Genomic DNA, 16,803 nt, shown 5'->3' with positions numbered 1-16,803 from the left:
TTTTTTTTTTTTATATATATTTTATTGATTTTTTACAGAGAGGAAGGGAGAGAGACAGAGAGTCAGAAACATCGATGAGAGAGAAACATCAATCAGCTGCCTCCTGCACATCCCCCACCGGGGATGTGCCCGCAACCCAGGTACATGCCCCTGACCGGAATCGAACCTGGGACCCCTCAGTCCGCAGGCCGACGCTCCATCCACTGAGCCAAACCGGCTTCGGCTATCTACGCCCAATTTTGTAAATTTCCAGTCATGCTCACCAGGGGGTGCTGCGACCGCATCCATGAGAGGACAAGAGGCTCCACTCACTGGCCATCCACCAGTGCTTGAAGCATCATCATCATCAAGATGAAATTTCATGAGAACTAAGACCACCCTTGCCCCAAAATTGCTAAGAGTTGGAACAAACAGTGTAGACAGACAATTTTATCAATTACCTACTGTCTGCTGTGCAATGCCCCCCATAACCCCAATGGACAGCATTCTCCACCCGCTATACTGACTGTCAGGGTGGTTCAGTAGCAAAGACCCAGGCTCACTCAGGCCAGGCACTTCCCTAAGGAATTTTCCAACTGGCCCAGGAAGAGAGGGTCACTTCCTAGAGGCTCCCAAAGTGACCTGCCAGGCTCCCACAGCAAGAAGGTGACAAAGTGAGACTAGAACCAAGGTGTGCAATCATGAGCCCTTGTTGCTCCAGGCATTGCACCCACTATCTCTGGTTAAGGCAGGGCTGCTCTCTCGAGCCTCCCTGGGGTGTGGAGAAAGGACGAATCGCTAGCCCCTTCACCTCCGCCAGAGCAGTGAAAGTGGGCTGGGACTCAGCCAGACCTTCTTTCCCAGGAAGGTGGGCTGTCCCTGGACCACTCAGCGCTGCCGGCTGGCTCTGGGAAGGCCAGTCAGGGCATTACTGTGTGTCTATCTCCCTGCGAAGATAGAATTCAAGGAAAAAGCTGCCAAGGCTGAGATGCAAGGCCCAGATCCAAGAGGATGAGACCCAAGGGGTCTACAAAGCATACAAGGGGGCAAGACGGAGCTTCAGAGTATGACAGGATGCAGCTTGAACTACCAGGGATGCAGAAGGAAGAGGAGGGACTTTTGCCGAGAAGAGAAAGATGGAGCACTGAGCACATGCCGGGCCTTGCAGAAGGCACTTGAAGAACAACAGTTTGTCGCATCCCCATCTGAGCAGGAGGCAGGAAGGAAACAAGGCCCAGGAGGCGCTGGCCAAGCCCACCTACAGCGCCCAAGGAGGCTAAGCAAGTGCCATGGTCCAGGCTGTGTTCACAGGGTTCAGTGAGGATGCACTAGGCTCCAAGCAGGTTGAAAGGATGGGCTGCAGCTCCAGCACTTAATATCAGCCCCGCTGATAGGCACAGAGCTCCTCCAACTTGGAATCAGGAAGTGTTTCCTGGTGGCATCCTTGCTTAGGGATATCACTAAGTGTCCTGGAGACAGTGACACGGGCGGGGGGGAGGGGGTCGGCACGTGCGACTAGCCCCAGCCTACGTACTGGAAGTCTGCCTGACTAGACCAAGCGTCTTCAAGGCATCCAAACCCAGACTCCTGCTGCCCCTGATCTCCTCCCTTTGAGACCGCCCTCACAGCATCTTCATTCAGAAGCAGAAACCACGAGAGGTGGTGATGAAGTGTGAAGTGTGTGTGTGTGTGACTTCTGTGCTCACTCTCCAAGTCGTCATCAGGACAGAGAGGAAAAATGAAAAGAGGAAGGGGAAGTCAACAAACTAGGAAGAGAAGGGAACTTCCTCAATCCAATAAAGGGTGTTTATGAAAAAATCCACAGCTCACGGCACATTCAATGGTGAAAGACTTAAATCTTTTGCTCTAAGATCATGAACAAGACAAAGACGTTTGCTCCCACCACAGTACTGGAGGTTCTACCACGGCAATTAGGCCAAAAAAAAAAAAAAAAAAAAAAAAAAGAAAGAAAAAGAAAAGGGGATTACAATTGAAAAGGAAGAAGGGAAACTATATTAGCAGGTGACATGATCTGATACACACAAAATCCTAGCAAATGCACAGAAACAAAGCTAATAAATGAATTCAGAAAAACTACAGGTTACAAAATCAACACACAGAAAGCAGTGGTGTTTCTATATGCTAGCAATGAACGATCGAAAATGCAATTAAGAAAATTTCCTTTCCATTAGCATCAAAAAAATAGTAATACTTAGGAATAAGTTTAACCAGGGCAGTGTAAGACATGTACATTCAAAACTATAAAACATTGCTGAAAGAAATTAAAGAAGATTTAAATAGATGGAAAGATGCTCATGTTCGTGGATTGGAAGGCTTACTATTGTTAAGACGGCCCAAAACAGTTGAAAGATTCATTGCAATCCTTATCAAGATCCCAATGGCCTTTTTCATAGAAATGAAAAAGCTGATCTTCAAATTTATATGAAATTACAAGGGGCCCTGAATAGCCAAAACATTCTTAGAAAAGAACAAAACTGGAGGACTCACACTTCTGGCTTTCAAACTTATTACAAAACTACAGTAAACAGGACAGTGTGGTGCTGGCATAAGGGAAGACATGGAGATTAATGAATTAGAATAGAAAGTCCATAAATAAACTCATATGACCATGGCCAACTGGTTTTCAATAAGGGTGCCAAGACCATTCAATGGGAACAGAAGAATAGTTTTTTCAACAAATGGTGCTGGGGTGACTGGATCTCCACATGCAAAAGAATGAAGGTGGACCCTTACCTCACACTCTATATAAATACTAACTCAAAAGGGATCAACGACCTAAATATAACAGCTAAAACTATTAGAAGAAAACACATGGAGAAGCCTTCCTGATTCAGAAGAGTTGGCAATAGATTCTTAGATTTGACAATAAAAGCATGAGCAACAGAAGAAAAAATAGGTAACTGGACTTGATCAAACTTTAAACTTATGTGCATCAAAGGACACTTAAAAAAAAAAAAAAAAGACAACCCACAGAATGAAGGAAAATATCTAATAAGGATCTAGTGTTCAGAATATATAAAGAACTCTTACAACTCAACAACAAAGAGACAAACTAAAATATGGGCAAAGGACTTGAATGCACATTTCTCCAAAGAAGATACAAATGGCCAATAAGTACATGAAAAAAAAAAGTTCAATATCATTAGCCAGCACAGAAATAAAAATAAAAACCACAATGAGATACCACTTCACATCAACCATGAAGGCTATAATTTTAAAAAAAGAAAAAAAGAAAGGAGCCCGGCCATGCGGCTCCATGGTTGAGCATCGACCTATGAATCAGGAGTTCATGACCCGATTCCCGGTTAAGGCACATGCCCGGGTTTCGGCCCGATTCCCAGTGTGGGGCGTGCAGGAGGCAGCTGATCAATGATTCTCTCTCATCATTGATGTTTCTCTCTCTCTCTCTCCTCTCCCTTCCTCTCTGAAATCAATAAAAAAAATATATTAAAAAGAAAAGGGAAACTACCAAGTGTTGGTGATGGGGAGAAATTGCTCGTGAGAACATAAAATGGTGCCGCTGCTTATGGAAAACAGTTCGGCAGTTCCTCCAAAACACAGAGTTGCAACAGGACTCAGCAATTCCACTCCTAGGTATAGACCCAAGGAATTGAAAACAGGGACTCAAACAAATCCTTATACACATGTGCACACCACCACTACTCACAATCGCCAAAAAGTGGAAATGACTCAAGTGCCAACTAAAGCATAAAAGGAGTATGGTCCAGCCCTGGCTGGGCTCAGTGGTCAGAGCGTCGGCCTGCGCACCAAAGGGTTTGGGTTTGATTCCCAGTCAAGGGCACGTACCTGGGTTCCAGGTTCAATCCCCAACTCCAACGTTTTACACGCGCAGGAGGCAACCAATTGATGTGTCTCTCCCACATCGATTTTTCTCCCTCTCCCCCTCCCTCCCTCCCACTCTCTAAAAATCAATGGAAAAATTATCCTTGGGTGAGGATTAACAAAAAGAATATGGTCCATCCCTACAATGGACTATTACTAGGCCATAGAAAGGAATGATGCACTGACACATGCTATAACGTGGATGAACCTTGAAAACATGCTGAGGGAGAGAAGTCACAGCATGTGACACAAAAAGCCACATGTTAAATAATTCCATTTATATGAAATGTCCAGAGCAGGAAAACCCATATACAGAAAGCAGATTGGTGGTTGTCAGGAGCTGGGGGAGGAGAATGCAGAGTGACTGCTAATGGGGACAGAGTCTCCTTTTGGGGTAATGGAAATGTTCAACAACTGGAGAGTAGTGCTTGTACAACATATACATGTATTAAACACCACTAAAGTGTATGCTTTAAAATGGTGAATTTTACTTTAATTTAAAAAAAAGTCCCTTGGCTGGTGTTGCTTAGTGGTTAGAGCATCAGTCCAAGCACTGAAGGGTCTTGGGTTCAATTCCCGGTCAAGGGCACCAACTGGATTGCAGGTTCCACCCCCAACTACAGTCGGGGAGCACATGAGAGGCAACCAATCCATGTTTCTCTCTCCCCAACCCCCACGTTCCTCCCTTTTACTCTAAAAATCAATGGAGCCCTAGCCAATTTGGCTCAATGGATAGAGCGTTGGCCTGCGGACTGAAGGGTCCCAGGTTTGATTCTGGTCAAGTGAACATACCTGGGTTGCGAGCTCGATCCCCAGTAGGGGACATGCAGGAGGCAGCCGACCAATGATTCTCTCTCATTGATGTTTTTATCTCTCTCTCCCTCTCCCTTCCTCTGTGAAATCAATAAAAATATATTTTAAAAAAAAGTCAATGGAAAAAGTATTCTCGGGTGAGGATTAACAACAAAAGCAAGCACCTAATATTCATGAAAAAGAGGAAATGGAAAGGGTAGTCCAGCAAAACTCGGGCCACAACAGGGGTAGACAGACTAACAATGCAGTCTGTGTCCTCATAGCCCCTGTGCCTGTCCCTCCTCTGCTCTCCCCCCACCCCGCACCTGCCCACAGAGCCCTGGTTACAAGGCAGGTGGCTCTGCGGTCCTTGTCACAGGACTAAAGGTCAGGAGGAATACAAGGTCCCCTCCCCTGGTCTCCACCTACCAAAGCAGCCCTTGCCATCTGGCACTGTCCGCTGAGAAGCCCTCTTCAGGATCTACTCCTGCTTGACATGGAGGTGGAGCCTGTGATGGGAGCCTCCCTGGGAGTCTGTATCCTGGGTGGCTCCTGGGGGAAGCCAGTATGTCCTGGGGGTTGGACAAGCCTGGCCTGGCTCTGGGGGCTGCACTGAGGCATGCGGCCCTGGCTGAGAAGGTGCCCCTGGGCTAGATGGGTGCTCTGTACTCACCAGAGACCGCTTGGCTTCGGGCAGGAACTGTCCAAACTCTGAGAGCAGGTCCTCCTGGCCCCGGAAGAGGTTGGCCACCTCGGTGAACACCTCCTCTTCAGACATGCCTCGGAAGGGCCGGCCCTTTGTGCTCAGCTGCTCCTTCTGCCAATTGTTGGGAAAGAAAATGAGTCATTAGCCAAGGAACCAGGTACTTAGGCTGTGACATTCAGGCAAACCACTGTGGAGACAGAAGGACGGCTGCTGGGAGAGAGGGGCCCACCTTGGGGTGCCCCGTATCGGGCCCCCTTGCCTGGAGAACAGTCCTATGTGCTTGTGTCTGAACCCAGTTCACAGCACAGCCTGAGCCCTGGCCTCGGATGGGGCCTGTGCTAGGAGAATGGGGGGATGTGGACAGGGACACAGCCGTGGAAGGACATGGTCCCCGCCCTCCCAAGGGCAAGGGAGCATGTTTTGCTGGGCAGGGAAGTGTGGAACTAGTGCTGGGCCTTCAAGGGAAGAGGGTAAAGAGAAGGGAAGGCACTTCAAGGCCAACAAAACGGTTCACCAGAGTCACCACACTTGAAGAAAGATGGCCTGACTCACAGCTCAAAGTAACAATATAAAGACCGGCAGGGACCTGGGTTGGGAGGGCAGGAAGCTGAGAGCGAAACTCAAGTTGGATATTGAAAATAAGTTCCTGTCAACTCTACACCTGAGGATATGACCAAGTAAGAGGCGTTGAGGCTGGGGCCCTCCCAGAGCGAAGGGCATTCCCATCAGTATGCCTACTCCACAGCTACAAAGGGAACGAGCCATGTCTCCCTTCCTCCCGGCCTGCTGCACTGAGGGAAGCTGGTTTTCAATCCTGACCCGTAGCACCTGTTTAAGACGGGAAAAAGTAACTGCCTCGCCCCCCACCAAAGCCACCAGGACACGTGAAAGACAAAGGGAAACGGGCGAAGACCACTCAGTTCAGAGAATTAAGTCACCTCTATCCACATGAAACCATGTTCACACTGGGTGATGTTTAAAGAAAAACAACATCTAACAGTGCCACTTCGCTCATCAGATCAACAAAGATGAGAAGGACTGGTTTTTCCAATGAGGACGTGGGAACCGTAAGGCGGAGAGGAAGGCTGGCACAGGGAAACGTGGAGCTATCTATGACCACGTTACGGGCGCACACCCTGACTTAGGGACACACGTTCTGGGAATGTCCCCAGAGATGGTCAGTTCTAACATTTGTTTTGAAAACGCATCTGTTTGAGCTTGACACGTGTCCTAAGGAATCATCTGAGCGCAGTGTGGAGTTTACGATGCTTATGTGGGAGAAGCCCTGGGCAAGAGCAGAACATTGCACCGCGCTGACCTGAGTAGTGTGGGAATCTACCTGCCCCCCTTCAACATCTGTTCGGAGCGACCGGCCATCCCCGTCGGGAGTTACAATGTCCGTGCCATTCAGGAAACCTCCTCCCAGCATTCACAGTGACCCACAGTACAGGCTGCAACCTTCCCACACCCACGAGTGAACCACAAGGCTTTCCAAGGTCAAGTGCTGTGGTATTTATGTCATTCTTAGCCATTTAATGTTTACAATGGCGCTACCATTTTTAGTAGGTGCCTTTTTTTAACGTGTCGCTAACAGTTTCCCAGTGCTGTGCCCTGACCCTGTTTTCCCAAAAGTCCTGTGGTGGGTGCGATTTCCAGAGCAAGGTCACTTCTAGGAATGTCAAGCGTCACATCGGGGCAGAACGGGCTGTGCTCACCCCAGTACACACGGGACAGCTATATGCAGGTGGATGATGGGACCAGCTCTCCACAGCTGACCCAAGGCAAGCACTGTGAGTCGGTGACCTTAGTGAAAGCTGCATTTAATCCAGGGGTCAGCACCACCGGTGTTACAGCCATTTTACAGACCAGAACATGAGGTTCAGGGGTGTGAGGAAAAGGGCTCTGAGGGCGCAGGTGGCAGAGCTAAGATCTGAACCAAGACCTAACAGACATCAAACCCAGGAACACATGGCCAAATTTACCAGAGCTGCTTGTGTTGGGCCTCACAGTGTCTTTTAAAAATCCAAGGCAATGTTCTAAAACCAAGATAACTCACACAAAAATTCAGCTCCTAGCTCCTCTTGAAGAAATGGATGGCCTCGGGTCTGGGTCATCAGGAGGCTAGTTTGAAATGCAGATGCTGGGCCAGATGTGAGGAGTCATAACTCTGGGATGAGTTCCAGGCACCAACCCCCAGTGGCTCTGGTTGGAGGACACCAAGCTGTACCTTCACCATTGAGTCTTCTCTGAATGAGTCTGTGCCCCATCAATATGACCTTAGATAAATAAATCTAACTTCTCTGCCTTCCCATTACCATCAACAGAACAGACACCTCCCAGTCTCCTCTCTATAATAGTTCTTCCAGTCCCTAAGCTGTAATGACCCCATGGAATCTGTGAAGGACCCATAAGCTCCTATTACCCCAAACATCACTGCCCCCACCCCCAGATCGAATGCTCACAGCTGCCACTGCAATCGCTCATCTGTGAGAAGCAAGTTCTTACTGCTGTACAAGCACTACATACTAGACATGAGCCAGATGGGGCCATGCACACTGCCAGCACCACTGGCAAAAGTTTGGCAAAAGTTTGTTGTGTCAAAACAGCTCCACTGGGTTTTCAGGAAGCAAACGTTATCTGACCATACACACTTATGCTAAAGAGAATCCTACTTCTTTATTTCACTTATCAAGGTTGTGCAGAAGATTTCATTTTTAAAAGTGGGTTCTGCTGCTTAGAAAAATAAAAGGTGTCAGAAACTCCATGTCTGGAAGAGGATGACGTCCAAGACCTTACATGACACAGATGTCCCTCACCACTGCCTGCCTGTGCTTCCTGTTAAGTCTCCTACTGACCCCTGGGCCTTTGCGTGGGCTGTTCCCAACACGAGAGCCCATCCTTTCTCTGTACCTGTCTACCTGATGGTTCTGGCCCATCTGTCAAGATTCAACCTGAGTATCTTCTCCCTGACCCTTACATGGTTGGCAACCACTTACCCTGACATACTTCTTTGCATTTCCCTTTTTTTCCATCCTCATCATCTCAAGTTTCTCCCACTTCTAGACTGAACTCCTAAGCAGCAGCAACCATTCACCTCTGCGGCCTCAGTGCCCGCACAGCTGTACTCAGCAGAAATAAAAGAAGCTGTGTGGCCTAAACAATAATGAAGTCGTCTTAGAACAAGAGCATCCCCTTAGGTTCTTTTTTAATCCTTCTGATGTATGTTTCCTTGGGTACAGAGCTGCCTCAAGGAGTATATTAAAACCATAACCAAACCAAACTCCAATAGGTATTTGTACATCCATGTTCAAAGCAGCCAAAATGTAGAAGCAACTCAAATGTCCATCAAAAGATGAACGGATAAACAAAATCTGTTCCATCAACACAATGGAATATTATTCGGCCTATGATCCCACTAGGTGAGGTGCCTAGAGGAGTCAAAAAATTCATGGAGACAGAAAGAATGGTGGGTGCCAGTGGCTGGAAAAGAGGATGGGAAGTTAGTGTTTAATGGGGACAGAGTTTCAGTTTTACAAGATGAAAAAAGCTTTGGAGCAGGATAGTGGTGATGGCTGCACAACAATGTGAATGTACTTAATGCCACTGAACTGGACACTTAAACGTGGTTAAAATGCTAAGTTTTACATTATCTGTATTTTACCACAGTAAAAAAAATTAATGCAAAAACAAGAGCTTACCAGATTTTTACAGGATTCCATGAATTCAGACAAGAAAATGCACCTGACATTGGATTACACCAGGAAGAGCTGCAGAGAAGTGTGGCCTGAATGAGGCCTCTTACCTGGTAAGTATGCAGTATCTCCAGGAATGACCTGTAGATCTCAGGGTGGTCCAGAAAGCGGGTCTTAATCTTGTTCACATAGCTGATGGCGTTGTTGAACTCCACAGAGTCCGACTCCAAGGGCACCTGGGGTTTGTCCTCCTTGTACAGCAGCTGTTGTTTGAAGTTCTCAGCACAGTCGCTGTGGTTGTGCGAATTCTCCTGACAACAATATGACAGTAAGTGACTGTCGGCCCGACACCAGGAACAGATTGTGACCAAACGCCACTATCTGTATGAGAAAAGGCAAAACCTCGCACAAAGCCAAGTATTTCAATTAGATGCAGAAAAAAGGTGCTGTCTGCGGGCCTGGGGGGAGGAATGCAGATGGGGGAGCCCACAGAACAAGCAGATGGCTCCTCCTGGGCCTTCTGTGGGCCTGTGCTCTCCTGGGCAAGTCTTATGAACTCGCCTCCGCCTGATCCTTTCCAACTGATTCAGAGAACACGAAGGTTTCAGAAACACTCTACACTTAAAAAATTAGCATTTGCAAGAAATGTATAAAATGTGGATTGCAGAGTGGATTTTTGGCCTCTTTATAAAATAAATCTTCCTACACTTTTTGTCAGCCCATTTCAGTGAGATTGTTTTCAGGTGTAAAAGCACCTGCTCTTAGCAGGTATAAAACTGGGACCCTGCCGATAAGGGGGGCCCACTGTCCAGGCCACATGGGACTGCGGGACTTTTCGTATTAAGCCCAAAGCAAGTCACTTGAGAGGAGAGATGGGCCCTGACCAGTCATCAAGCATGCCCTTCATTTGTGTGTTCCTATCAATACAAATAAAAAAAGGCACACACGTCTCTCTCCTGTGCACTCCGAATCCTGGTTCTTAGTGGGACAGGACCGATGCCCAAGGTGATATTTATGTTTCTAAACTGGAATTTTGGGTGTGGTTCTGATGACAGCCTCCCTCTGCCACTGACAGCAGCTGGGCCATCACGAGTGACCCTCGGCATCCTGCAGGTCCCCAGCAGGCAGGGGCTGTTTCTCAGGCAGTCTTCTGGAACCATCCTGTGCCCAACTAAAATGCCCGTCTCCCAGCACTCTGAGCCCCTTTCTTACTGTTTTTCTCTTACTGTAGCATATTGTACTTATTTTGTTGTCTGCCCACCCTGACCAGATGGCAAACATCATGAAGACAGAGACTCTACTTTGTTCACAACTATATCCCCAGTGCCTGGAACAGAGCTTGGGACAGAGCAGGCTTCCTCCACTGCTGGGGAATGATCAGATGAACAGGTGAAGGAACAAACTGAGTCTACTGTTCCCATCGCCCAGGCGCCCAGCACCCCACCTGCACCAACCCCTGACCAAAAGGCTCTGGAGCGGGATGGGGACTGCTGGGCACACTGCCCATCAGCTGGGTGGGTGTACTAATCTGCTGGAGATGCCATAACAAAATACCGCAAACTGGCCCTAACTGGCTTGGCTCAGTGGATAGAGCATCTACCTTCAGACTGAAGGGTCCCGGGTTTGATTCCGGTCAGGGGCATGTGCCTTGGTTGTGGGCACATCCCCAGTGGGGGGTGTGCGGGAGGCAGCTGATCGATGTTTCTCTCTCATCGATGTTTCTAGCTCTCTATCCCTCTCCCTTCCTCTCTGTAAAAAATCAATAAAATATATTTAAAAAAAAATACCGCAGACCTGACACCTTCAATAACAGGAACTTATTCCTCACAGTTCTGGAGGCTAGAAGTCTGGAGGTTGGTGTCTCCTGAGGCCTCTTAGCTTGTAGATGGCCGCCTTCTCGCGGTGTCCTCACATGGTTGTCTCTCTGTGTGCACCCCCAACCCTGGGTCTCTCTGTGTCCAAATTTCCTCAGGACACCAGTCAGATTGGATTAGGGGTCATTATCACTGTAAAAACCCTATCTCCAAATACAGTCACATTCTAACACACTGAGGGTTAGGCCTTCAATGTAGGAATTTGGGAAGGGGACACAATTCAGCTCATAACAGTGGGTGCAGAGGCAACTCTAGAAAGTCTGAGCTGAGGAAAGCAGACACACAACAGATCCAGAGCAGTCACAATTCTAAACACCACTTCTCCTGGGCAGTGGAATTCATTCTAAGACACTCTGGGGGTGCTCCTGATTACCTCCTAGTGGAAGATGGAAGGAGCAGGGAGAGGGAGCAGCCTTGGGTCAGGGTTTGCTTTACAGAAGGCTGTGCTCTCACCCGAAGCTCCCCATGACTCCACTCCGAGGGGGCATTTTCAAGCACCACATTCCCCTTTCACCCCCCTGGAGTGAGCCACTGTGACAAGACAGAGTACCATCCCTAGAGACGAGGGCTCCAAAAAATGGGCCAGACAGTAACGGTACAGTGGCTATAGCAAACAGTCTGGCATTTCTTTAGTAAGTTAAACATAGTTACCATGTGACCCAGCAATTCTGCTCCGAGGTATCAGCCCCAAAGAACTGAAAACAGGTGTCAAAATCACCAATAGTGGAAACAACCCAAGTGTCCGTCAGCTGAATGAACAAAATGTGGTCCATCCATACGGTGGAATATTATTCGGCCATAAAAAGGAATGAAGCTCTGGTTCATAGACACTCCAGTACAACATGGATGAACCTTGAAAACGCCATGCTGAGTGAAGGAAGCCGGACACAAAAGATCATATAGTGTGTGATCCCATTTTCATGAAATATCCAGAACAGGCAAATCCACAGGGAGAGGAGTGGATTAGTGGCTGCCAGGGGAGAATTGGGAGGTATAGTATCTTTTTGGAGTGACAGAAATGTTCAGGAATTGGTGGTAGTTGTACGATATTGTGAATATATTAAGAAACCACTGGACACTTTTACATGGTTATAATGATGAATTTTGTTTTGTATATATTACAATTAAAAATATTTTTTAAATGTAACGTTCAGAAAATGCAGAAACCACTGGCCATACAAAAACAAGCTGGCTTTGGCCCAAGGACCATAGTTTGCCAATTCTTGGTCTGAACCTTCTGGAACAATCCAGTCTTTTCTCTTCTCTGCCAGCTGGGGTTGGCCTGGTCTAGGCACAGTTAGAACGCCTCCTAGACCCTGATGAGCCTTCCTGAACTCCCCACCAACTCCCCACATTCCTGTCTCTCTAGCCCACCCTCTAGCCTTCATGTCCCAAACCCACTGGGTTTCTGGACATTTCTCAAGCACACCCACTCATTCCTACCTCAGGCCTTCACCCCTACCACCAGGGAGACTCCCATCCCTACCCAGACACAGGCACGGCTCCTGCTGCCCTCCTCAAGCCCTGCCCCTGCCACCTTTCGCCTGCAGTGCTGAACTCCCTCATACGTCCTATCTGTCCATCTGTACCGCAGCAAGCACCTCAAGAGCTAGAACTTCCAATAAACCTCAGGGCCTCACACAGAGGAGATGTCTATACTTACTCTGTGAGTGACTTAAGCACAGAGATGATCTGCCAGGAAGTGTCTGAACTTCCAAATGACTCTCCCCAGAAAGTGGAAAGCAGGCCTCCCTTTGAATGCAATAGGGTCACTTTCTTACAAGCGGCATCTAAAGGTTTATCTTTTTGTCTCTGTCCTAGCTGGCTTTCATCCCAGCCAACCATAAAAGTCAGCTCTGAGATGACAGGATCTGCCCTCAAGGGGACCCACTGACATCGTTTCTCCCCCGACAACATGTGCCAAAAGGAGGCCACGGTCATGACCACGACAGACGAGGGTCATGCCTGACCAGGAGGACTCCCAGTTTTCCAGGGAAGGCAAATCAACAAGAAACAGTGGCTTTTTAATTTTTTTCCTGCCTTTGCTACTCTGAAATATACAAAAAAGTGTGGTGTGAGAATGACTTGGAGGTGACAGTGGAGGGACTCTGCAGAGGTGAGGTGACAAATGAGGCCCAGATGACCAGATCCAAAATGGTGCCGACTCAGCAGGCTGTGGCCCCAGCAAGGGGACGTTCTTCCCACCATGGTCCCTGGCCCTCCTTTGGCCATGCTTCCCTCATCATGGCACATGTCCGTCAGTCCTACTCTATAGACTAGTGTTCTCAGCTGGGGTGATGCTGCCCCTCGGAACACTTGGCAATGTCCGGAGACGGTTTTAAGCTGTCATACCGGAGGAGGGAGTGCTGCTGGCATCAGGTGGGTGGAGAAGAGATGCTGTTCAGAGCCTTACAGTGCACAGGACGCCTCCAAGAGAAAGAATAATCCAGCCCCAAAGGCAATGGTGCCAAGGCTGAGAAACCCCACACAAAGGGCTCCCCAAAGGCTGGAGCACCTTATTTTTCTTCCTCAGCACCTCAGAGCTACTCTCTCCTTGTCTGTAGTTGACAGGATTCATGAAAAAGTGAAAAATGAAAAGAATAAAGCTGTACTTCAAAACAGCGAAGACTATAAAAACCAATTTCTAAAAAGTCACCAGGGCACTGGTGTACAGGGAGCCCCGTAAAGATCTCCAGCTATTCTAGCCTTCAAAGAACTCCAGGAAGCCAGGAAGCCATGTCATTTGTGCCTGGCACTGAGGACTACCAACAAAGGAGGCTAACAACCCTGCTGGTCCTTAGTGTTGACTGAAGCTGTGTGGGCTGGCATGTTCCAGAATGCACCTCTCCAGCTGAGGGAGCAGGCCCTGGATGTGGCTTCTTCCCACTGAAACCAGACTATAAAGCCCTTTAAGTGGCTGTTAACTAAGTTCTCTCCTGCCTTTCTTTAAGTTAATGAACCTCCGTCTCCTAAGGGAGCCAGGGGGAGACAAGACTGATCTAGTCTGTTTTCTCTACAAGAGCCCTCCCTGGAGTGTGGAACAGCAGGGCCCCGTGGCGATTTGGGCAGGGCCACCGCTGGGCAGTTCATGTGGAGATCCAGCCCCAGAGCAGAGGGACTCCCACAGGCAGGGACTGAGAAAGGCCGTGTCCACAGAGTGAGCACGATTCAGAACGTCCATCCTGCTCTTTCTCAGCAAATGATGGTAATGACACCGGAGTTGATAGGGCACTTCAGACTCACAGTGCTGTGTGCACACTACTGCCAGTGGGCTTGGTTTCCTCCCCCAGCTGTGACTATTTCAAAGGTCAATCCTGCCACGGCTGTTCCTGTCTGGAGGCATGAGTCCCACATCTGGATCCTGCAGCTCCATTTGAAAATGTGAAATGGAAGCTCTTTGGAATTCAGCAGCCACAGGCTTCCAAGTTCCTTTATAAAACTGAGATGTGCTCCTCAGCTTTAATACGACAACACACTGAAGGTGGAACTTATGTAGGCCTCTCACTGTTCTCCTTTCAAATCGGACTCCCTCCTTTAATAGGACACCCCTTCATCAGAGGAGAAACCTGCAAAATGCTTTCCTATAGTAGATTTTTACCTTCCCCATTAGAACCCCCAGGACAGCGATGGAGGAGGTTGTAAGAGCAGGTTCACTTAGACCAGTATACTCATCAGGGGCAATTTTACTCTCAGGAGACACTTGGCAATGTCTGGTGACATTTCTGACTGTCTCCACTGGGTGAGGACCTAGTGGGTAGAGTCAGGGACACTACTAAACATCCCTCACTGCTCTGGACACCCCCTACCCCTGCCACCCACAGCTAAACGTTATACCTTATATGGCAACAGGGCCGAGGTGGGGAAAACAATAATGACTTTATAAAAGTAAGGCTCAAACAGGCTTTCGGATTCCAGATAAAGGAGACAGCAAGCTGTCCCCGAGAGAAGAGACCAAAGCCACAAGCCTGAGCTGAGCCAATGACTCTGCTGGTAATTATAAAATGGCCATTAACGCCCACATCACAACTGCTTCATTTTGTGGGTGGCACCCAGGGTGATCAGAGTGACTACATGCCCAAGTACAAGCGTGACCTGCCTGGTGCCCTCACAGGGAAGGCCTCAGGGCAAGGGCTCGGCCGAGAGGATGCGGTTATTATGACCGGACATAAAACAGTATAAGAGAATGCCTCCCTGACATTCACAAGCACAGCCCCTCCAAACGGATCAATCTGGGAAGCAGAGGCTGCCTGTATAGGTGTTTCAATCTATTTTGATTTGTGCTAGGATTAGCATGTCTAGAAAAAGACGGATTGTCACTGGTTTTCCAGCAATACAATACACAAGATGTACTGCCCGACCTGAGTCCCGGAGAACCAGTGAAGGCTGTGTTAAGGCCAAGATGACCCAACCCACTGCAGCAGCATACCTGGCTGGACAGAGGCGACTGTATGTTTAACTTGCCATTCTTGGGAATGTCGATTCTGTACCCAAGGGGAAGGAAAGCGTTGAATCCAACAATGAGGTCAGGGTGTTCGTGGAAGAGCTGTGAGACTCGGCGGATGACTCCAGGAGTATCGATGCTGGAATAAAGATCATGAGTGGGTAAAGGCGTCCCGGGAAACAAAAGTAAAATCTATTCTAGACTCCCATGACAGTGCAATGTAACCAGCTTCTCACTGACCACAAAGCACCCTAATGTGACTGGGGTGAATCTGCTGACAGTGATGTACTTCCAGAGCAGCCAGGCCTGGGCTCCCTGTGCCCCTGGAGAGAACCACAGAACAGCCATACAGCACAGCTCCCCAAAACACTCAAGCACCTGTAACTCAGTGCTAAGAATGGCAAGAGAGTGACTGTGAGTCCTGGACTTCAAGCCCCCTAAATGATGAGATAAATTCCCTTATTTTAAATGAATTGGGGATCAACTATGACATAGCAGCTGATCCCAGCAACTGATTACAATGCATAAATACCAACGGCCCTACACGTATGGGAATCGCTTAAGAATTCGAGGGGCAGGATGGGGTCTCCCCTGTGGCTGCAGCTAGGGTCAAGGCCTTGGTGGAAGAAACCAGGCCCTGCATGTGTCCTCAGAGGGAGAAGCAGCATGGCAGGTATGTGATCATCGAGAACCTAAGACTCAGAGGATCCAAGTTCTAATCCTGACACTGTCCCCTAACCTCCGTGGGCCTCCTGTCACACAAGGGCATGGCTGTGAGGTCCCCTACGGACCTCTAACCCTCCTGATTCTGTGCCTACAAACGCGGCTGATGTGTTTGAAATGCCTTCCAAAATGCCAGGTCCCCTACTAAGCATTTTATGTACATAACTTCCTCGCAGGCCTGGGACTGGGGTGATGTGAGTGAGACAACTCCCCTTGGGGACAAGATTTAAGGGGGAGAGGGCGCCCAAACAGTCAATAATCAAGACAAGTAACATTTGAATGCAGTTCTTTAAAATTATTTTTTTAAAGTCCTGGATGAACAAAATTCATCTTTAAAAATATCAACCTTTTGCAGAAAGGCTCTTTGCTGGTCGGACTTGCCTCTCTCGCCTCACCCCCATACTTGCCCTCCTTCCAGGAACCCCCATAACAGCTCCACAAAGGAAGACTACTCTCTCGTTTGTTTTTTGTTTTTTTGCAGAAACTGAGGCTTCCAGAGGTTCGGCAACCTGTGCAAGGTCACGCAGCTGGGGCACGGCCACTGGCTCGGCCGACGGCGCCCCCCCGGGGCGGGGAGGGGCCCGCAGGTACCTTTGGCTTTTGAACTCCTTCATGATTTCCAGGAAGCCGTTGTACGTGGCAGGGTCGCTGCCGAAGCGGATCTTCACCTGGTCCAGGTAGGTGAGGGCGTCCTCCACCTGCGAGGAAGGGGAAGGGGTGGGGGAGGATCCC

The 16,803-nt window shown here is 48.6% G+C and overlaps 1 protein-coding gene across 1 annotated transcript in view; it reads right to left on the bottom strand.

Moving 5' to 3' along the window:
- SIN3B (SIN3 transcription regulator family member B) overlaps nt 1–16,802 on the bottom strand; it is a gene marked incomplete at its 5' end in the record, with an annotated part of 39,336 nt that extends 22,534 nt beyond the window's left edge. The window contains 4 exons of the mRNA XM_014538426.1: nt 5,309–5,452; nt 9,144–9,344; nt 15,334–15,487; nt 16,663–16,802. Of these exons, the coding sequence (XP_014393912.1) occupies nt 5,309–5,452; nt 9,144–9,344; nt 15,334–15,487; nt 16,663–16,802 (639 nt within the window). The remainder of the gene's footprint in view (nt 1–5,308; nt 5,453–9,143; nt 9,345–15,333; nt 15,488–16,662) is intronic.
- Between the last annotated feature and the right edge of the window lies 1 nt (nt 16,803).

The sequence above is a fragment of the Myotis brandtii genome, unplaced genomic scaffold (assembly GCF_000412655.1).
Source record: "Myotis brandtii unplaced genomic scaffold, ASM41265v1 scaffold1040, whole genome shotgun sequence".
NCBI lineage: Eukaryota > Metazoa > Chordata > Mammalia > Chiroptera > Vespertilionidae > Myotis > Myotis brandtii.
Note: the sequence above shows the minus strand (reverse complement) of the source record. Positions and strands in the feature narration are given on the sequence as shown.